This window comes from Actinia tenebrosa, unplaced genomic scaffold (assembly GCF_029948245.1).
Source record: "Actinia tenebrosa isolate PJP-AT-01 unplaced genomic scaffold, QUT_ActTen_1.0 PGA_scaffold7__59_contigs__length_16204524, whole genome shotgun sequence".
In the NCBI taxonomy this organism is placed as follows: domain Eukaryota; kingdom Metazoa; phylum Cnidaria; class Anthozoa; order Actiniaria; family Actiniidae; genus Actinia; species Actinia tenebrosa.
This window is the reverse complement of record NW_028292584.1, coordinates 11,444,670-11,466,740: the sequence shown is the minus strand read 5'-3', so window position 1 is coordinate 11,466,740 and position 22,071 is coordinate 11,444,670. Positions and strand designations below refer to the sequence as shown.

General features: G+C 44.5%; 2 protein-coding genes across 5 annotated transcripts in view; both read left to right on the top strand.

Annotated features, from left to right (window-relative positions):
• The window catches only part of LOC116288558 (B-cell receptor CD22), an 85,322-nt gene that overhangs the window by 34,317 nt on the left and 28,934 nt on the right, over positions 1–22,071 (top strand). The window lies entirely within an intron of this gene.
• LOC148905606 (uncharacterized) lies at positions 577–21,313 on the top strand. Its single transcript, XM_089040595.1, has 3 exons — positions 577–703; positions 1,063–2,065; positions 21,267–21,313. The coding sequence occupies exons 2-3, from the start codon at positions 1,150–1,152 to the stop codon at positions 21,311–21,313; spliced, it is 963 nt and encodes a 320-aa protein (XP_088896721.1). The 5' UTR covers positions 577–703; positions 1,063–1,149.

Sequence of the window (22,071 nt, the reverse complement as noted above, 5' to 3'; positions counted from 1 at the left end):
ACTGGATGAGTCATATCCAAGGTTATCGACCGGTATATTTAAACAACGAAGTAAAGAAGAAAATCATAGACCACTTAGAAGAGCCAACCCCGCAAAGTTTACGGAAAACGCTGAAAAAATTAAAACTAGGGAAATATTACAAAGCTATCCCCTACCTTTTGTCTGAAATTACCGGTAAGTCTATTCCCGAGGTTTCTGATATGACAAAAGCCGAGTGGATGTTTTGTCGGCTGAATAAGGATATTCCTTATTACCCTGACGTAATTTACGAAATATTTTACAAAATAGACCCCAACTACCCCCTATTGGGATGGATTCCCAGGCGATGATTTTACACAAGTTTTTTCACATTTGTGTAATATTTTGTGAAAACGATGCAGGCTGTGTAATATTTTGTGAAAACGATGCAGGCTGCGTAATATTTTGTGTAATATTTTGTGAAACTAATTTGCATATGAACCTGACAGCCGGCGTTCGATGTGTAAATAGAATCCTGTCACGATGTTTACTGAGCAAGCTTTCTTTGAAGCTCTTCTTTCGCTTCTTGGTAGATCTTTTTGCGAGATTCCTCGGAAAGATCTTTTACGACTGTTTTTTTATTCCTTATGTCCGTCTTTAGTTTCTCGTATTTGTCTTCTTCGGCTAAGATAAGCGAGAATTCTACGTCGTCTATCTTTCTGTCACGCAAAGCCTTTGAGACAAGGTCGGTAATAGTATTTACTTTAGCCCTAGACAGAGCTATTGTCGTGTCATGCTTGGATATTTTCGTGGATAGCTTTTTCATAATACCCGTAGCAACAGCAGAAATAATACCACAGGTTGCCCCAACGCCGGCCAAAGGAACTCCAACGATTATTCCCGGCCCAGTAAGCGAAGTAGCAACGCCAGAGCCCGTTAACACAACAGATATGGATCCTGAAGTTATCGCAATCTTATGTAGCGTACTCCGGGCTCTGACGTACTTTTTTCGGACTTTTTCGTAGTGTTTTGTCTGCCCTTCCAAGTAAGCCAGGATTAAGTTCGCTTTATTAAGCCTGAAATTCTCCACGTTTAATTCGTTAGGACCTGTATCCTTAGTGGTAGCGTGATAATTGGGAACATCTGGGTACAACTGAGGTGCTGATGGTATAACATCCATTATATATACTAATGTACGACGCTTTTGGGAATGATATTGAGAAGCAGCCACATCATGACAACCGGGATTACTGGAATTGGAGAGCATTTAGGAAGATGTTTCCACATGCAGACCCTAGTAAGTTCGAAAGAAGACCCGATGGGATTTACTTTAACGGCTCCAGAATGTACAGCAATGAGGATTTGAAACCTACGCTGGTCGATCAGATAGACTCTCAACTGAAGAATTCTGGTTATATCGAACATAAGCCCGTGCAAGGTTGGTCAAAGGAATTATTGCTGGGTACCAGTACTTATCCGATACCTGCAGTTTCATTTGATAAACACCCAAGCTTGGACCTAACGCTGAACATGCGGATTTCTAACAAGCATTCCTTTCCGTTAAAGGTGCGAGATATCTTCAAAAACGTGCCCATTATTCATACCACCGCTAAGGAATCTCATGAATGGTTGAGAGGCCCTAACATGCGATACTGGCCACAGCAACTGAACTTTGCGGTTTGGTGTGCCACTAGCGGCTGCGGTGTAAGTGCGAACTTGATGAAGAATTTGATATTCATGTTTCATTTTCACTTCACGGTTAGAAGAATACTGCATGAGATGGGAGTTACCGCTTTACCGGGAGATGCCGCGTTCTATCCAAGAGATAATAAATACGATGTTCCAGCCTACGACAGACTTTGTAAGGAGTTCGGTGTTGTGGGAAAAGACTTTAGATGCACTACCGGTGCTAACAATGGCTTGGGACATATTTGGGCTTATTGGGGGATTGGTGGACATGTGCTAAGCGATAAGGAAGTTCATGCGTTGAATCTACGATGGAACACTGGGTATCACAAAGAAACTCACGACAGTAGCACCTTCGTTGAACCAAATGCTAAGACCACTAAGGAAGTTAGAGACGGACCTCTGTTCAAAGACGAGGGTGGTAAGTATGCAGGGGCCAATCCACTGATTATTAAGATTACCAACGACGAGCAAACGAAGCAATATCTTAACTTTATACCCCCAGAAGGTAAAGGACTAACTAGAGCCGGCCTTGCCCGTTTGAACCGCAGCATAGAAGCTTACGTGTATTCCATTTTGGGAGCTCAGGTAAACACCCGATCCAGCATAATCGGAAATACGGGCGCCGCAGAAGAAACGCGAGCCGAAGCTTTGATTCTATTCGAAAGTTCAATCTTGGAGGGTGACATTAGCAAGGGCGTACAGCGTTACCAACTAGCTATACAAAATTCTAAGACGAGGTTGGACTATGCAGTAGCACCGGGTTGTTGGTTAATGCCTAGTAACTTATCTATAAATACTGGTTCTGTAGTAGGATACAACAACAAACTTCAACGAGCTACTAAGGATATGAAGTTTGGGGTGAATGACGTGAACTCTGACACTCTTAGGAACATTCCTCACTTCGTAGTGAAGCCAAAAAAGTCACACGAAACGAAGCTACCCGTAGTTAAGAAACCATCAAAGAAGGTCCTGCCTGCGATACCTGAGGAATATGACCATAACTTACTAAAGGCCGGCTTAGCAGCTGCAAGCATTGGTCTGAGCTATTATATATGGCGATGAACAACCCCTACGTAGCTGGAGTAGATTGTGTTTATACGACTTACGCAGGCGAGAAAAAATACACCCAGGCATCTTGGGTTGATGTCACGGGCATGTCTGTAGACTTGAACTACTCGGGAAAGAAGTTAATCCTTTGTAGTATTTGCATTGGCACGAGTAGTCACGCCAACGTGGGCTTTAGGTTCCTGTATGACAAGGGTATACTGCAGCCTATGCGTGTAAAGGATAATAACAGGGAGCCTGCGCATTTCTCCGTAGAGCCCAACCCAGCCAGCGCCGAAAACATCTCGGTTTGGACTTTTCATATGGTTGCCGATTGCCATGGGAAGGTAAAGCTGCAAATGAGAGTAGACGACACGGGCGTAGTAACGATAAATAGCATACATGACCAAAGAGATCGACCTTATAATCACAAGACCATTAGCACTCTTACGGTGGTGAGCCTTTAGGAGGATCTTTGATTCTTGAAATATATGAACCCACACGCGAAGGAAGATTGGTTTCTACATTTTTTGGAGGAGAAGGACTACTTAGAACAGCATTGGCTTGACACCGGGCTGTGGGTGAAGGTTGGGGGCCTGGGATTGATCATGTGTACCATTAGCATTTCGACGGGGTATTCGTGTAATGTCGGGTTTAGGATTGTCGATGAGAATAACCATCCATTACTACCCTACAGAAAAAAAGATAATAATAGGAACCCAGCCCATTTCTCGTCGGAGCCCCCTCCAAGAAGCGGAGAAGACTTAACGCCGGTAACTTTTCACACGATAGCTAATTGCCAATATGCGAAGCTTCAGGTTCTTCCCAACGACGTTGCCTACCTTCGGATAAATGCCGCCCCGTCAAAAGATCCTCCAACGGATGCTACTTGGAATCATAAGCCCATTAGCACCATGAGCGTGCTGCCGCTAGTTCCGCATTATCAGGGCGGCGCGAATACTATCTTTACTTATCCCCAGTCGAGGACGCCTCGGGCGCCCGACGACGATAAGCCACCAGTAACATACAAGGATAAGATTAACCCTTCATCTTCTTCAGGAGTACCACTCCAATAGCGACAACCAAGATCCAAATGTTATTCCCCACGAACTTTAACAGTTCGCCGCCGGCCCTAAGTGCCAAGGAAACAACCGAACCCAGCAGCCCAGGAAGACCGGCTGCCATCTTTTTTCCCAAGTCCGTCAGTCCCTTACCTAATTTCTTTACGCCTGCGCCCGTAGCCTTAAGTGCGTTAAGGATGACTCCTACTACGGTGCTAATAGCGACCGCAAATGCCAGTGGAACGCCATACTTCAAAAGGGCTCTTTTTACCTTTTCCTTGGTGGTAAGCCCCAGCTCCTTTTCCAAGTTGTCCTTTTGCGCCTGTAATTCCGCAACTCTCTCCTGAAGGGTTTCTACTTCCTTTTGAGCTGCTTCCCTTTCCTCTTCGGGACGAGCCTGGTCATTGATTATTTCCAGCTGCCGATCTATTTGCCCCTCCAGGTCTTCGATGGCCTGATCTCTTTGCCGGATTTGTTCCTCCTTAGTATTGATTTCGGCCATTAACCGCCGCCGTTCCACTAAAGAGCCGGCTATGGTGGTTTGTAGGTTATCGGTATCGTCTTTAATTAGATCCAACTCTTGCAGGGCGAGGTTAAGAGCCCTTTGAGTTTGATTTCTTTCACGTCGAATTTGGGTTCTTTGGTCTACCAGCTCCCTTATTTCTTGATTTTTAAATTCGACCTCCCTCCTATGCGCGTCGGCAAGCCGCTGGTTTTGCTTCATGTATTCCTCCTCCCTTTCTTCCAACGTTTCCCGCAGTGCTTCCACTGAGGCGCCAGAGCTTTGGGCTTCTCCTAAGTCCTCCCGTGCTTTGTCTAATTCGCGCAGGGCCTGATCCACCTAATTTCCTATTTCTTTTATTCTTTCATCTTGATGGGCGGACTTCTTTTCAGCATCGGCAAGTAGCTGACCTTGCTTTGCATATTCTACATCTTTTTCTCTTAACTCCCTTTGCAGATCCGCGGCACGTTTTTCCGCGTTGGTCCTTTCGGTTAAGTTGTGCAGCCTTTCTAACAGGCTTCTAGTAGCACGCTGAAAGCCTCTTAATCTCAAGACGTCACCCCTAACGTTGCCCTCCTCATCAAAGAGGTTTTGCGGTTTTGTCCAGCGGTCTTTGTCGGGAAATCTTAAGTCTTGGACGCTTATGAGGACTTTGTTTCCCTTTTCCGTGAGCTTTACGTCGTCAGCATCAAAGTTGTCGTAGCGCAGCTCTAGCTCCCGCGCTGCCCACTCTACGGTTTCCCGCGCGGCTGCTTCCGGCTCGCCCATGTTTTGAAGCTCTATGTGCTCACGCGGAAACGTGTACTCGCGTGCTTTGGGATGTCTTAGGGCCTTTGCAATCCTATCCCTTAGGGAATCGTCGACTTGTTGGGTGGGAAGCAGCGGTTCTTCATCACCGTCGTTAATGTCAGCCTGACCTTCCTCAGTGGTGGGATCGAAGTCGGGGTCTGTTCCTTCTACTTCCATTATATATGATAAGCTCAAAGTTAAATCCCAACGTATTACCTAAGCAGGTTGGCGGGCTGAAGGCAGAACGCACCTTTCATCGGGTCACCTTTACCCCCAGCAGCGCAAAGCCAGGGGAAACCTTGTACGTAGGCGTACCCCGCCTAACAGATAACCTAGTCTTAGTACCCGGCACCTTGGCTTTAAGGTTCGACTTAGCGGTGCAGTCAAGCCCCACAGATGAAAGGATTATCGTTAACAACGTGGGTCGCAACATCGTTTCTAAGATGCGCGTAAAGTTCGCCGGGGAATCTTTGCTGGACTTAAATAGGTACGATCTGTATACCACCTATAAGGATCTATGGTTGACAGCCTTTGACCGCGCGCAAAGGATAGAACAAGGAATTGGTAGTGTCATTCTACGTAAGGTCCGCACACCTACGAAAACGCAACCTACTGACGGTAGCGGAGAAACCGCAGTGGCAGACGCAAAGCGAATAAAGACCGCCTATGGTAGCAAGTATGTCATACCGCTGGACTTTGAAGTGATTACGAATCACGGTGTGTATTACCCAAGACAGTTATCCGAGCTACAGTTTGAAGTAACTTTAGCAGATGCTAATAACATCATTGGTGGGCTAAGCACTGCACTTACCACAACAACCCCATACTCTATCACTAATCTAGAATTACAGTACGAAACGGTGTACAGCGAAGAGCTGGCCCGTAGCGCTGGCATGGAATACAGCTCCGGGAAGGCATTCTTATACGACCACGTAGTGATGTATAAGACGTTCAGCTTCCTGGATAAGACGGACGAGGTTATCAACCAAAGCATTAACCTCCCCCGAAGAAGTCTTACGGGGTTGATGCTGGTGTTTGCCAAACCCTACGAGGCCGGTAAGCGCGACTCCGAAGCCTTTCACAACCCTAACATTACTAACGTAGGGGTCAACATAAACGGCGTTCCAAACAAGGTCTACTCCCAGGGGATAAAGCCCGCAGACGTGTACAGAGAGGCCATGCGCAAGTTTGGCGCCCAAATTAGCCCCGAGGAATTCTTTAATGATAAGTACGCGCTGTGGATCGACATGCGCACCATTAACGACGAAAACCTACATGGTCAGGGTTTACGTCTAGTAAATACGCAGGACGGCATAACATTGGAGATCAAGCGCACCAAGAACACCAATGCCGGCGACGGCGACAAGATAAACTGCTACGTCTTCGTCGTGTCTGACGCGCAACTGAGCGTAGAAATGAATCAGCTAAAGAGCGTTGCATATTAATGTTAAAATATTTCTTAAATATACAATGCTTCGCGTATTTGAAAACAACGACACCAAACGGCAATGCATAGTGCAAGGCGAAACTTTGTACTTCAAAGCAAAGGAGGTGGCTTTGGCATTGGGCTATGAGCGCCCTAGAGATGCAATTAGAGCACACGTATCTGAGAAATACCAGAAAAAATGGGCTGATCTACAAGGGGCTGCGAATCACCGCTCCTTTACTACGCAACCAAATGCAGTGTTTATATCCGAACCTGGCTTGTATGAACTGATATTTAGCTCCAAACTACCCAAAGCTGTGGAGTTTCGTGATTGGGTCTTTGAGGAAGTCCTACCCGCGCTAAGGAAAACGGGTAAATATGCAATAGAAAGGCGGCTTGGCGGCCCAAACAAGTTAGTATTTAAGATCGAAAATGAAGCCGACCTACACGCGAAGGTCGTCGACTACACACGTAGGTTTTACCCCGATTTCATCATAGCGCCGGGTCTTGGCGAACTTCAAGATTCAGACAGCAAGCGAATAACCTGCTGGCGAAAAGGCTACCAAGCCGGTCAACCCGACCTTTTAATCCTAAATGCGCATAAGAAATACCGCGGGTTGTGTATTGAGTTGAAAACCCCAAAAGGAAACGGCGTCTTATCCGCGAAGCAATCTAAGAAAATCTCACAGCTTGACGTAAATGGTTACCTAACGATGGTTAGCAACGATTACGACATTATCTGCCGTGCCTTAATAGGTTACGCGGATGGCATTCGTATTCCCTGTAGGGGCTGCGTGAAGCGGTCTAAGTCCTACGCCACTTTGAAAACACACCTAAAGATATTCCATAGGTATAATGAAGCTCAGCTTGACTCACTGGCGTGATCTTGTCCACGGTAAAGCATACGAAATAAAAAATTACGTCGTCTTCGAAGACATCGACCGTTTACGGTTAGTCCTCAAAGACTTAGAAGGCAAGGAATATTCCCTTTGGGCGCCGGATTGCGTGCGGTACGTAATTCAGGGCGAGGAATTCACCCACTTACGCAGCTATGGTAAGGTAAATGGCCGATGGAAGTTTGACATTGAAAGAAGAGTCACTCCATCTCCTCTTTGTAGTTGAGCGCGTCTGCTAAAGTCCGCTGCGCTTTAGGATCCGCGGAGCACCAATGCCCCACAAAGGATCCTTCGGAGAATACCCTGTCGCAATGAAGGCAGGTGTATTTTTTACGCGGTTTGGGTATCGGTGTCGCAATGCAATCTGCAGGTGGTTCGCACGTAATACAGTCCATATATTGAAAGGGTGATTAGGGCGCCCCAAAGAATGCCGTGAAGTAGGCTACCATATACTTAGGGGACTCTGCAAGGCCCCTTTAAAGGGGTCTTTATTTTTATTTATTATTATTCATTATCCTTAATAATAATAAATAAAAATAAGGATGGGATTTGAGACTCTTTGCGCAAACCCTACCTTACTATTTAAGGCCCCAAGAAATGCTATTTCAAAAGTGTCTCAGAATGTTAACAATAAGGTTAAATCTTTGTTAAGTATGCGTGGAAACTATTTCAAAGAGTGTCTCAGAATGTTAACAATAAGGTTAAATCTTTGTTAAGACACCCCGGAAACTATTTAAAAAGTGTCTCAGAATGTTGATGTTTAGGTTAAATCTTTGTTAAGGCAGTTGAAGATATGTTCCTCTTCTCTAACACAACCACAACGATCGCACTCCTGCCTCCAATACTCCCTTTTAGTCCACGGAACGCCTTCGGCGCGTTCAAAAGAGGGGAAAGTACGGACTATCTTCTTATGGTAATCTATGCGATTCCTTAAGTAATCCTCTTTATGCGGGCAGCGACACATCAAATCCGCACATTGGTAGCAATCCACGCCTTCCAAGTCATACGCCCCAAAGAGAAATCGATAATTCACTTCATGCGTTCTACGGTGCGTCTGTAAACGTTGACGACTACTAAGTATCTTATTACAGAACCTACACTGTCTGGTTCGATTACAGACGCCCCTTTTCAGATGCTGCTGCATTTCGAAGGGGTTGTGGAATTCCTTATTCCCACAAATGCGTTTATCCTGATGTTGTTGCATCTTTTGAACGGTGCTGAATTCCTTACCGCAATCCTTACAAGCGCGGCTATGGGGTTTCTTTGTACAAACGCCGCGACGAACGTGGTATTGAAGTCTTTGTTTGGTGCTGAACACCTTCTTACACAACGAGCAGTCCATATATACTTAACAATATCTTAGCCTCCATTTAACATCCTTAACAAAGATTTAACCTAAACGTCAACATTCTGAGACACTCTTTGAAATAGTTTCCAGGCATCCTTAACAAAGATTTAACCTTATTGTCAACATTCTGAGGCATTTTTTGGAATAGCTTATGGGCGACTTAACAAAGATTTAACCTTATCGTAAACATTCTAAGACACTTTTTAAATAGTTTCCAGGCATCCTTAACAAAGATTTAACCTAAACGTCAACATTCTGAGACACTCTTTGAAATAGTTTCCAGGCATCCTTAACAAAGATTTAACCTAAACGTCAACATTCTACAGGGGATATCGCATGAAGTCCTTAACGGACTCCTTAGCCCACGTTGCCATAGTTATCAGCGCGCCAAACCGTTCTGCACGCTTCAGACCGCACATTTCATCGTACAATTCCTGCACGCGCTCTTTCAGCCGATCGATCTCCTCCCTTTGCATTTCTATGGTGTCTCTTTTATCTTTTGCGTCGGTGCCAATCCTTCTTACTGCGTCCACTGGGTCCATCGTATATATAATGGATCCGAACCATATTCCCTGCAATGCTCTGATAGTAGGACCCACCGGCTGCGGAAAGACCCAATTCGTCGTGGAGCAGCTATTAGGACCCTTTAGATACCGCTTCGACTACATCGTGCTATCATGCCCCACCTACGTGAATAACCGCACCTGGACGGGCATAGGAGTGAAAGACGACGACTTCTTTGTAGATATCTTAGACCCTAACGAGTTATCCAGCCATTTGAAGTTCTGGCATAAGCAATTCCCTAAAGATACGCAGACGCTCCTCATATTGGATGACATTGCCTGTGGGGACGACGTAAAAAGACGCACTTCCGAGCTCGTTAAACTCGCTTTCAGCGGCAGACACGACAATATCAGCGTTTGGTTGCTCTCGCAGCAGCTTACCAGCGTCTCCAAGCCTTTTAGGGAAAACATAGGCTCACTGGTCGTATTTTATACTCCGAGCCGGAGTGATCTGGAAACCATCTTAAGCGACTACGGCGGCGAGATATCCAAGGAACAGTTACACGAATACATGCGGCATTTAAAGACGCACCAACATTCCAAGATGATCTTCTCTTTGAGGTTTCCGTATTCCATAAAGATCGCAGATCTTTAAAGTCTTTGATTCCTAATGTATATGGACATTGAGCAGCTCTTAGATGAAGTCCCCACACAGTTAGATGAAAGTAACCTCAAGGAACAACTTAACATCCTGGTGTCTTCTGGGAAGTGCAAAGAAATGATAGGCAAGGAACTTACCCATGAGCAGGTTAATAAGTTGTCGGAAGAGGAGGTTAAAAGGTTCCATAAGAGGTACGCGGCCGCCCTTGCAAGTAAGACCACGGACGCCGTAGCAGACTCCGCTATCCGACTTGCCACCAAGCTCCTCGGACTTGCGCTGCCCATAGACGACGTGGAGCAACTGCGGAAGGACATAAGCGAGGACTACGTTATCGCCCAAGAACTTAAGATAACCTGTGGGTGGTTGTCTTTGAAGTGCGGTAAGTTAATGGCAGTCGCCTCTGCGGCTTTGCACGTGGCTCAGCACGTCGACTTGAAGGAACTTGCGGGCACCTTTGGTGCCTCTTGGAAGGACTTCAAGAAGGACAGAGAAGTCGAAAAGGTCTTCCAGGCGGCACTTGCTGAGGTACCTGATCAAGTCGCCTCAAGTACTTAGTCAAGTCGTTGTCAAGTCATTGCCAAGTCATTGTCAAGTCGTCATCAAGTTACTTGTCAAGTCCTTCAAGTCCCTTAATATAAGATGAGTGGCACCGAAGAACAACCACCCATAGGAGATACCAAGATTACCAAGGCTAAATCTCCAGGCAGAGTTGCCGCGGGAAAGAAGCTCGCGGAGATGAACAGGAAGAACAAAGCCAAAAAAGAAGAAAAGGTGGAGGAAAAAGAAGAGGAATCCTTTTTTAATCCTGGGTACGTCATCGGCGCGTTAGGGGTCATCATAGCTGCAGGCAGCCTTTACTTACAATGGCGGGCAACGAAAAAGGTAGAACCACCAACATATCACGCGCCCGTGCACGCACCTGTGGAGCCGGCTGTTAGAAAAAGTAAGATCCCTGAAATGGAGTAGATTTATCATCCGTGGCGACCTAGATTTTCCTTCTCGCTTTGTAATATAATGTCAACCGCGTTATTGAAAACTGTTGAAGAAGCAGCTATCATTACTTCTATTGTTGCGGGTATTGGTTGGGTAGGTAAGAAAGTGCTCAAAGAAGACTTTACTGAAGACCCAAGCAAGAGCTTCGCTAATTTTGCTAAGATGACCGCTGCCGTAGGCGGGGCTATCATGGTAAAGAATTACCTACGGAAGGAAAAGTACCTGCCAACGACATAACTCGTGAAAATCCCTGTGATTTTCTAATATATAATGGCTAGCGTGGTCGCAGGTGGAGTTATTGCAGCTTTAGCATTCACTGGAGCTAATTATGGTGGTCAGTATTTGGATAGATTAGTTAGAGGCGATCGCAGCGGAGATTTAGCCGCCGAAAGGAAGAGACACGACTTAGCGCTGGAGAAATATCAGCGAGACGTGGCAGCTTGGAATGAAAAAAGACAAGCTTACAGGGATTGGTTGGACAAGAATTACCAAGACAATATGCAGGCGGATAAGAACTTCGAAAATACAGACTACGCCTTTAAACTTTATGCGCAAGCACACCCCGCGGCATTAACGGGGTTGAGAAAGCCTCAGTTCAAGAATTACTATCAGCCTTCTAAGAAACAAAAAGACAATGAGTTGGTCTTCGTAGGAGTCGCAGGGCTGGCCGGAGGCGTAGCTTTGGCGTATCTGCTCTAACGAAGGAAACTGTGTTTCCTGAAATATATGATCGTCTTTTTGGAAAGCGACAAGAATAACTTTACCACTTATCTGAATCCCCCCATCAAAGCCCATAAGGTTAGGCTGGTTAGTTGTTTTTTGTACAATTCTTGGTATAATTTAGTCAATGCCTTGATCACTGAGCATAAAGGCGGCGGCAATTATCAAGGCGTATTGCTGCCCGATGGACATTACACACCAATCACCCTTGCTAAGGAATTAGCAAAACACGGTTATACGCTCACCACAGGATTGCCGCACGAAATGACCTTCAAACATAATATGCCAAACTATTCAGTAACTTTTGGAAAGTCTGACCCATTGGGATCTTTATTATGTGCCTCGGGCAAGACAATTACCGACACAGCCATACCTGTGAAATGGAAAGTCGCATCCTCTTACGAAGTCTATTGCAATTTAGTCCATAGTTACAACAATGGAGAAAAGTCTTCTCTTATGTCCAAGTTTCTACCCAAAGGTAATCCATTTGACCCAGTAGAATACACTCCCATTTCTTTGAGCTATGATTTGTCTAATTTGGTAGAAAGCATAAACATCACCATCAAAGTGGACGGAAAGACGGTGGATTTTAACGGACGTAAGATCAATCTTGTTTTGGAATTCATATAATGGGCCGCGTAGAGGACAAACTTAAAAGGATTTACTATGGGCCTGAAGGCTATTGGAAAGGAGCGTCGGCTATCAAGAAACGCGCGACCGCGGCCAGGGTATCAGATGAAACGGCTAAGAACTGGCTAAGAAAACAAACCCTCTGGCAGGTTTACCTTCCCGTGCCTAAGTACATTCCCAGGCCCAGCTTTACCGTAAATGCCCCTAATGAAGTTCATCAGGCGGATTTGCTTTTCTTACCGCACGACAAGGTGAGAAAAAAGACCTATAGGTACGCTTTGACCGTAGTTGATATCGCAAGCAGATACAAGGACGCCGAACCCATAACCAGCAAGGATTCTGGGGAAGCCGCAGAAGCCCTAGGTAGGATTTATAAGCGCGTCTTGAAATGGCCTAAGCTGCTGCAAGTGGATGCGGGGACAGAGTTCATGGGCGTGGTTACTAAGACCCTGAAAGACCACAGCACTAAGATTAGGAGAGCCGAAGCAGAGTACCACAGGGGTCAGAGCATCGTCGAAAGATTCAATAAGACCTTGGCCGAGCGTCTCTTTGGGTACCAGTATTGGAAAGAGCTGGAAGATCCCTCCAAACGCAACAGGGAATGGACTCAGAGGCTCCCCCAGGTCGTCGCGGCTTTGAACAACGAGGCGGCCAGGGCTACGGGAATAAAACCCAAGGATGCCATAAAAAAGAAACACGATGAACACAAGTCCTTCGTCAGAAGTTCGAGGGCGGTCTTCCCCCATGAAAAAAAATTAGGTAATGTCACAGTCCGATATCTCTACGGACCGGGTGAATTAGGAGGAGGATCCAAAAGAGCTACGGATCCTAATTGGTCTTTGGAAACTTACCAGATCCGAAGCGTAATAGCTAAGAAGGGTCAGCCCATCTTGTATTATCTTCACGATGGCCCCACACGTGGGTTCGTCGTGGAAGAACTGCTTATCGTGTGATGTCCGAATGCTATCGTATGCACTCCGTCATCACACATCCATCGCTTACCGTCAAATGCAGACAGCGACACCTTCTCCTGCGTGACGTTATGTATCTGATGACCATAGCTGCGCAGGCTGTTCATCTTATGCCGCTGTTCCTTGCGTGTTCGTAATACGTTGAGGTAGGACTCGTGCGTAATGTCCTTCTTAACCACGTACTTTTTTACGCCTTTAGCTTTCTTTTCTACGCCGTCTAACTTTAGCACGCTGTACATCTTTGGTTTCAGACCCACGTACTCTACTATGGGTTTTCCTAACATTTCGTCTTTCATCTTCCCAATTACCTTCTTATTCTTCGCAGAGTAAAGGAAGTGCTCCTTCGGGTAACCGCTGGTGTCGTACTCGTCTATGTCGGGGAGGCAGTCTTTGTAAACGTCTTCCGTTTGCACTTCTAGAATTAGGGAGTCGGTGTCTGTGTACAGGAGGCGACAGCGGTCTCCGTACTTTGGCTTAAGCTTATCGTAGTAGAACTCATACATAAGCAGCTTCGATAGATCCAGCACCGTAAAGCCTGTGTAAACGGGCTTGTTTAGTAAGAGGTTTGCCCTTTTCATGTGAATCACGTAGAAGTTCAGCATTTCTACGTATCTAACGAAGCCTGGCTGTGACACGTATGCTTCTGCTTCCTCTTTGGTGCTGACTATTTTTACGCTTACGCGCTTGCGGATGTTCTCCATTGTCTTTCCGAACACGCTGTTGTTCATCAGTTTGAAGAGGTTTTTCTCGAAGTCACTTTTCGCTGCGGTACGCTTTTGCGTGTTAAAGTCAATGTAGGGGCGCATCCAGGGTTCCTGCGTGAATTTTAGGACTCTGTGGATCTTCTCTACGCGCATTCCGTGTCGCACGTAGAACTGCAGGTTGCGGTAATGTACCACATACTTCTTCTTATCCATCAGGTTCATAGTTAGTTTCCTGTACGGTTTGTAACCAGGGCACATTTGCTTTTGCAGCGGACTTAGCTGCTTAAATGGTATCTCTATCGCTTCTGGTGCTAAGGGGAACTCATTGTGTTCGTCGTGCAGGCGCTCTGGGTACTCCAGATCCACTTCTAAAACGTAACCCTTGTCTTCCTTCTTTCCTACCTGCATGTAGAAGTCTATCGGCTTCACTGGATCCCATTCGAAGTCTCTCACAGGTAGGTACTGTGACATTGCCCAACCATAAAGGTTATTTGCATCCAGGTAGTAAATGTATGTGGTTGGTTTCTCTGGGTCGGGCTCTACTAAGGGGTTGTTTGCGCGGGCGTAACGTCGGCTGGGCCCGCATACGCCGCCACGAATACCGTCTTCCATAAACCGATACATGTCGTATTCCGTTAGGAGATCCAACTGCGCATTTGTCTTCTTTAACAAAGCACTCCAGCTGAGCCCAGGAGCCGTGTAGAAATTAGCGGGATCCAATCCGTAATATTCCATAGCCATCTTTCTGAAGCTTTGGAAAACATCTGCAAGCAGCACTACGTCAGACCTTAGGTAGATGTCGTGGTAGTCCCCCATGTTCTCACAGGAGTACTTTTCCCACACGTCTAACGCATGCTGGTACTCCTCATCCTTTATACCGGACTCGTTTAGGGTGCTGTAGAAGCGATCTTTGGGTGGTAGGGACTCTTTGAATCGATCCCAGGAATCCATGTATTCATATGGGTAGACTCCTTTCCTTTCCGCGCCATATGGACTGGAAAAGGGAAAGTTGGTGTTATACTTTACGAGGTTTGCTAAGGAGTCCGCCATAAACTGCTGCGAATCTAAGAACTTTAGCTTACCCACAGTTACGGACATGTAGCGCTCTTTGTTGTTGGGTATGCATTTGACGTCGGAGCCGTCTGTTCCTTGTAGTAGCAAATGGGAGTCGTAACCGCGGAGGTTGTGAAAGAACACCGGAATCTCCATGTCTGGATTTACTTTGAAGTTTATATTGCATTTCCAATGAGCCGCTCCTCTGTATTTACCAGTGATGTGGCAGTGATCCCTAACCTTATCCACATAGAAATCCTCAACAAATGCTTTGTGGCAGTGAATGCAGTGCGTGGAGGGCTTTCCCGGCTTCTCACCTTTCTTAGCATACTTCCCGCATTTAAAATGAGCTTCTCCTAGATACTTTCCATCTTCATCCCACGCTTTCTTGGCTCGTCTTCCAAACTGAAGAAGCGTATGTTGACAAATGTGGCATTTTTTTGCCTTGTTAAAAGCCTCCTGGTTCTCTTTGGTAAATTCCATCTTCTTTGGACGTCTTAATTGTTCTCTAATCTCCCCCTCCTCTTCTCGCAATGCTTCTAGAAACTCATTAGCTGCGTTCTTACCTCGGTAAATCACAGGAGGGTTTGCTTTACCGTCTGATCTGACTACTATGTAACCAAAGGAGCAGATCTCGTGTAATCCTACCTTATTCGTGGCACCACGTTTCTGCTCTTCCTTAGTTATCAACGCTTCGAAGTCTGCATATATCACGTAAGGCACTTGCATCTGCTTTTGATGGTCTGCGTATGAAAGCTCTTTGTTGGTGGGTATCTGGATCCGTTGCGCCACTTCTTCGACTCCGCGGCAGATCTCATCGTGTTTCTTTAGGGCATTTAAGGATGTAAATGACAGCAAGCAGCAGTCACAGAAGTACTTTTTGCCTTTGTGCTTAGTATGTCTGTAGAATAGTCTGCTAATGTGTTTAACCCATGAGTAGTGTCCGCCGTGGTAGAATAAATGTACGCGCTCTCCTTTACTTTTTGACAGAACTAACGGTACTATCGTCTGCTCTCTGACTCCGTAAACGTTAATTGCTAGATCGTTTATTTCCTCAAATATGGGGATGTCTATCAACCGCATGGGAAATTCCACACCATCCCACTCTAAATCATCTGTGGGATACTTACTTGTCCTACAGGGATCCTTCTCTGCTGGATACAGTGCAGACCTGATTGCCCACATAAAGCATCGATTGTCTTCATTCTTCACGTTTACAATAGCCTTCTTCCTTTCTACCCACGTTGGTAGCGGTACGTAACTCCCCCCTCGTATGGGTACGTACCTGGCTATACTTATCTCTATTCCTTCAACCTCCTCTACTGTCCAACCCGATCCTTCTTTCGTGTAGTTAGACAGCGACTCCATTATTGCTTCTAAGGCTTCACTGAGTGACCTATCCAGATTCGTGGATTCTAATATCACTAACGACTTTGATCGCAACATTGCTGTCGTCATTACCTCGTCTTTTGACAAACTTACTTCTACCATTATGCTCGCTTTCAGGGCTCCTAATTCTTCTATACCTTTTCGGAGAGTCCTTTTAACCTTCCTTTCTGACTGACGCCAAAACTGTCTAACGTCAATCTCACCGTTACCGGGTATTGACACCGTGCTGAAGTTGCTTTGGGATTCCATCTATATAATAGGAAATATTTTATACCTAATACCAAGCACTTTTTAGGTCGTCGTAGTCGTACTCACAGTCCTGACAATGCCAAAACAATTTAACCTTAGTCTCAAACTTCTTACCACATCCACAATCATAACTGCTCATACACTTCGTCTTCATTTTCAAATGCTTTTTCAAATCCGCTTCTTTCTTAAAAGTTCTCTTACAATCTTCGCACTCCATATATAGACTAACATATTTAAGTGCGCTGTTGCCCTCAACCACACTTGGAGTGGGGGTCGTCCGTAGGTGGATTTTTGACACGGGTCTTACCCCGTGTTGAGATTGCGCTGGAACCCCCATTCCCTATACTACTACGCGTATTTGTAGCTTTACCCTCCCATGGCAGTTAGCAACCATATGAAGAGTCCAAACGGAATGATTCTCAGCGCTATTCGTTGGCGGCTCTACGGAGAAATGCGCAGGCTCCCTGTTGTTTGTCTTCACACGCATAGGCTGCAGTATGCCATTGTCATCCAGGAACACGAAGCCCACGTTGGCATGGCTGCTCGTGCCAATGCAAATACTACAAAGGATTAACTTCTTTCCCGAGTAGTTCAAATTCACGGACATTCCGGTGACATCAACCCAAGATGCCTGGGTGTATTTTTTCTCGCCTGTGTAAGTCGTATAAACACAATCTACTCCAGCTACGTAGGGGTTGTTCATCGCCATATATAATAGCTCAGACCAATGCTTGCAGCTGCTAGGCCGGCTTTTAGTAAGTTATGGTCATATTCCTCGGGTATGGTTGACATAACCTTCTTTTGAGGCTTCTTCTTTGGTTCGGGTTTTTCTGCGTGTTCCTTTTTTGACTTCTCCACGAAATGGGGGATGCTCCTAAGAGTGTCAGAGTTCACGTCATTCACCCCAAACTTCATATCCTTAGTAGCTGGTCGAAGTTTGTTGTTGTAACCCACGATGGAATCGGCGTTGATGACCAAATTACTTGGCATTAGCCAACAACCGGGCGACAAGGCGTAATCTAGCCGCACTTTAGATTGCTGCACCGCAAGTTGATATCTTTGAACTAACTTAGAAATCTCATTCTCGATAACAGCGCTTTCGAAGAGGACAAGGAATACTTGTTGCGTTTCCTGTGACGCACCACTGGCATCTACGATGGGGCTGCGAGTGCTAACCTGTGCTCCTAGAATGCAGTAAACAAAGGCTTCAATGCTGCGGTTAATCCTTGCTAGGTTTTTCAGTCCAATGCCCTTTGCGGCAAAGAAAGCCGCCCAAGGATATTTCTCTTTGCTTTCTATGAAGTAAATCAAGTCACCTTTTGACGCTTTACCCCCTAAGTCGGAGAATTCCCATCTGCTAGGATACCCCATACCCGGAGTTTCTATGCTGGCGCCAACATACGAAGCATAGGTGTAAGTCTCTCCTAAACCATGGGCGGCACCCTCTTTGTTGCGAAAATCGGGGTTGGTCAGCTTAAACTCATTCCTTAATCGCTCCCATGCGACTTTGTCATATTTGTTATCCTTCGGCTTAAAGATAGTGTCACTAGGAAGCGGCGCTCCTAACTCAAACAATATCCTACGAATAGTAAAAGCAACATGAAATCGCAGGAAAGGAATATGAAAGATGTCCGCGGCTATACCGCATCCTTTAGTAGCAGCCCAGGCAGCAAAGTTTAACTGCTGCGGCCAATACCGCATGTTGGGACATGATAACCATTCTCTGGATTCTTTCCCTGAGGTATGTTTCATGGCAGTTTCTCTAAAGATGTCTCTGACTTTTATTTCGAAAGTCGTAGAACCCACGGGGATTTCTAAGGAGGTAACCATCTTAGCAAAGTCATTTGCGCCGCCTTAGTTATCGTAAAATGGGTAATCCTCCGTTGCCGGTAATAAATTCTCTGGAAAATTAGGCTGCCTTTCTTTATGCTCGGGTTTTGGTTTCTTTGGCTCCAAGTCCGCATTGCTGTACATTCTGGAGCCTTTATAGTAAATCCCATCGGGTCTCCTTTCGAACTTACTAGGGTCTGCAGGCGGAAACATCTTCCTAAATGCTCTCCAGTTCCAGTAATCCCGGTTGTCATGATGTGGCTGCTCCTCAATATCATTCCCAAAAGCGTCGTACATTAGTATATAATGGATGTTATACCATCAGCACCTCCACTTTATCCTGATTTACCTAGGGATGCTGAAAACTTTAGGCTCAACAAAGCAAATTTAATCCTGGCTTACTTGGAAGGACAAGCAAAACACTACGAAAAAGTTAGGAAGAAATACGTTAGAGCCCGGAGTACGCTACATAAGATTGCGATAACTTCAGGATCCATATCTGTTGTGTTAACGGGCTCTGGCGTTGCTACTTCGCTTACCGGACCGGGAATAATCGTTGGAGTTCCTTTGGCCGGCGTTGGGGCAGCCTGTGGTATTATTTCTGCTGTTGCTACGGGTATTATGAAACAGTTGTCAAGCAAAATATCCAAGCATGACACGACAATAGCTCTGTCAAGGGCTAAAGTAAATACAATTACCGATCTTGTCTCAAAGGCTCTGCGTGACAGAAAGATAGACGACGTAGAATTCTCGCTTATTCTGGCCGAAGAAGGCAAATACGAGAAATTAAAGACGGACATAAGGAATAAAAAAACAGTCGTAAAAGATCTTTCCGAGGAATCTCGCAAAAAGATCTACCAGGAGGCAAAAGAAGATCTTCAAAGAAAGCTTGCTCAGTAAACATCTGCTTTGAAAAAAGCCAAACAGGATTCTATTTACATATCGAACGCCGGCTGTCTGGTTCATATGCAAATTAATTTCACAAATTTATTTCACAAATGTGAAACGTTTTCACAAATGTGAATGAAAATTGTGAAGGTTTTGATTTGCTGAAAACATATGACGTAATCGTCCACTATCTTCTTGGAATCCATCCTAACAGGGGGTGGTTGGGGTCAATTTTGTAAAATATTTCATAGATTACGTCAGGGTAATAAGGAATATCCTTATCCAGCCGACAAAACATCCACTCGGCTCTGCTCATATCAGAAACCTCGGGAATAGACTTACCGGTAATTTCAGACAAAATGTAAGAGATGTCTTTGTAATATTTTCCTAGTTTTAATTTTTTCAGCGTTTTCCGTAGACTTTGCGGGGTCGGCTCTTCTAAGTGGTCTATGATTTTCTTCTTGACTTCGTCGTTTAAATATACCGGTCGTAAACCCTGGATATGACTCATCCAGTCCCTAAAGTATTTTATTCTCTTATAAGATGTTTTCTTACGACCTCCATTGGCGTAATACTGCTCTCTGGTAGCATTTGGTACGGCATTACGAATATTCTTACCACACTCGTAACACTGTGCTGACGTGTCGTCTTCTATTTGCATTTTCTTTTTGCAACACCAGAAACCTTGGGGCTCTGGTATGTTAACTCTGGGTCTTAGACAAGTCACACAGAAATCATTGGCAAACTTCCTACATTCGTGCATCGTATACTTATGGAATATCTTTACCAAAATACCTGCCTACGGGTAATTCCCGCTGCGGACGGCAACCACTTGAGGCGGGAAATTCCCGGCGTTCCCGGTACCCCTTTCGCGAGTCCCCCTTACTGCTGCTCGCCCGAAAGCAACGGAATTGCTCAGGTGGCTCGCCCGTAATTCTGTGAGAGGCTACATTTTAAATTTCTAACCTCTAATCGTAGTTATAAAACATTTCATAGTTAGAACAAAATGCGAAGAGGTAAAGAGAATAACAGCACTGCTATTTGATCATATTACGCTGATTTGTATCGAAGTGTTAATCCAATTGACACGATACTAGAATTTGTGGTAGTAACCATAGTGATACTGGGAACATGCTGGCACAAATATTCACCAAAAAAACGGCCTTGCGGCTTGTTATGTTTATGTCTCACGAAACCAGCATCTTTTTAGTTTACTTCAAAAATTCATGAAGAGTTAATGAGCATATACATTTAGACCTATCAGTTCCTTCAATTCCATAACGTGCATGGATCTTTATACCTGATAATAGTTCAACGTGGAAATCTTAATATAAAGGTTTTGAAACTTTGAAATCTATATAAAGGACCAAAAGAGTACAAGAGTATGGCACGAATAAGGACCCTAAATATTCATTAATTATTCATGATTTTTTAAAGTCATTCAATAAACTCGAAAATCGTTATTTTTATCAGGATTTAAGTCTGATAAACACTCCTGCTCATTTATTAAACTATACTTATCATTTTTGTATCCTCATAATTTGCTGCAACTAGTTGTTTAAAGCAAAAAAAGATTACTTTTTCGTTGTCTAAAAACGTTGGGAAAAGCAAGGAATAGAGGATTGACAATAATAAAAAAGAAATACTTACAGTTTTTAAATAAGAATCACGATTGAGTAGATTCATTTGACATCAGCAGGTCACTTTCCACTGACTGTTTTGAATTTCATTGACCTTCAAAACGTAGTAAATTTCACGCCCTGTCATGTGCAAATGGCGTATACCTTTTCACTTTCGTCACCATGACGACACGTCACACACTGTGCGACTCATGTAGCCAATTCTCGAATGCCTCGAAGACTCGCGTCTCGGTAAATATTCCCCGATATTCACTTTATGCTGCATTTTCGTATTCACTTCATTCACACAATAATTGTTAAACATTGTATTTCCTATTTCTAGCATATGTTTCCAGTTTCAAATCATCTGCATGGAGGATAAGCGTTTAACGCAGCATCAAAGTTTAAGTCTAAATATTTTATTAATTTTTTAAATATACTCATGTGTAGTCTGTCCTTTATACTTATTTATACTCCTCTTTGTCATGATTTCCATTAGAATTTCACGAGAAATAGGCATGAAAATACTCGGAAGATATTCAATTAAATGGAAAGAGAAATGTCAGACTGCCCAAACTTTGTATAGTCGTATTCATTGCACTATGGACGTTTCAAATCTTCATTAAAAACCTGGGGGTCGCCTTTCTCGTTTTTCGTGCTTAATGACCTCAAAATATGACTAATTACGATCTCTATGACTGATACGGCTTTAACCGGAAGTAAAATAGCACCATTCCTTGCAATATACATGTTTTAAGGCGACTGCCTACTTTTTGTAAAAAAAATAAACTTTTTTAAAAACTTCGATTTTCCAAATTGAAATTTAATGTTGATTCCAAATCTGGAAAGAGAAATAAACTTTCCCCCGAGCTTGTTTTCGAGATAATCAGCATTTAATGGAAGCCTGCGCGAGCTTTTGGAGCAAAAATTGCGCTACCGGAAGTGATTAGAAAAAAATTAAGATTCATAAGATAATAGTTATCTGCAGACTCTATGATTGAACGAATGAAGGCTAGTCAATCATTCTACAATAACACATAGATTTTTTCTACGAAAAGACAAAGAGATACATTGATTTGTCGTATTTTGTAGTTTTGGTGCTCTTAAAAATCTCATAAGTCGAACAAAAAACAACCTGCAAGAATCTA

What these genes read in the sequence shown, in the direction of transcription:
- LOC148905606 (XM_089040595.1), top strand. Translation starts at nt 1,150, where the DNA reads ATGTACGACGCTTTTGGGAATGATATTGAGAAGCAGCCACATCATGAC. An exon ending in TCTGTTCAAAGACGAGGGTG is followed by an intron (nt 2,066 to 21,266) that starts GTAAGTATGCAG and finishes TCCTATTTCTAG; the next exon opens with CATATGTTTCCAGTTTCAAA.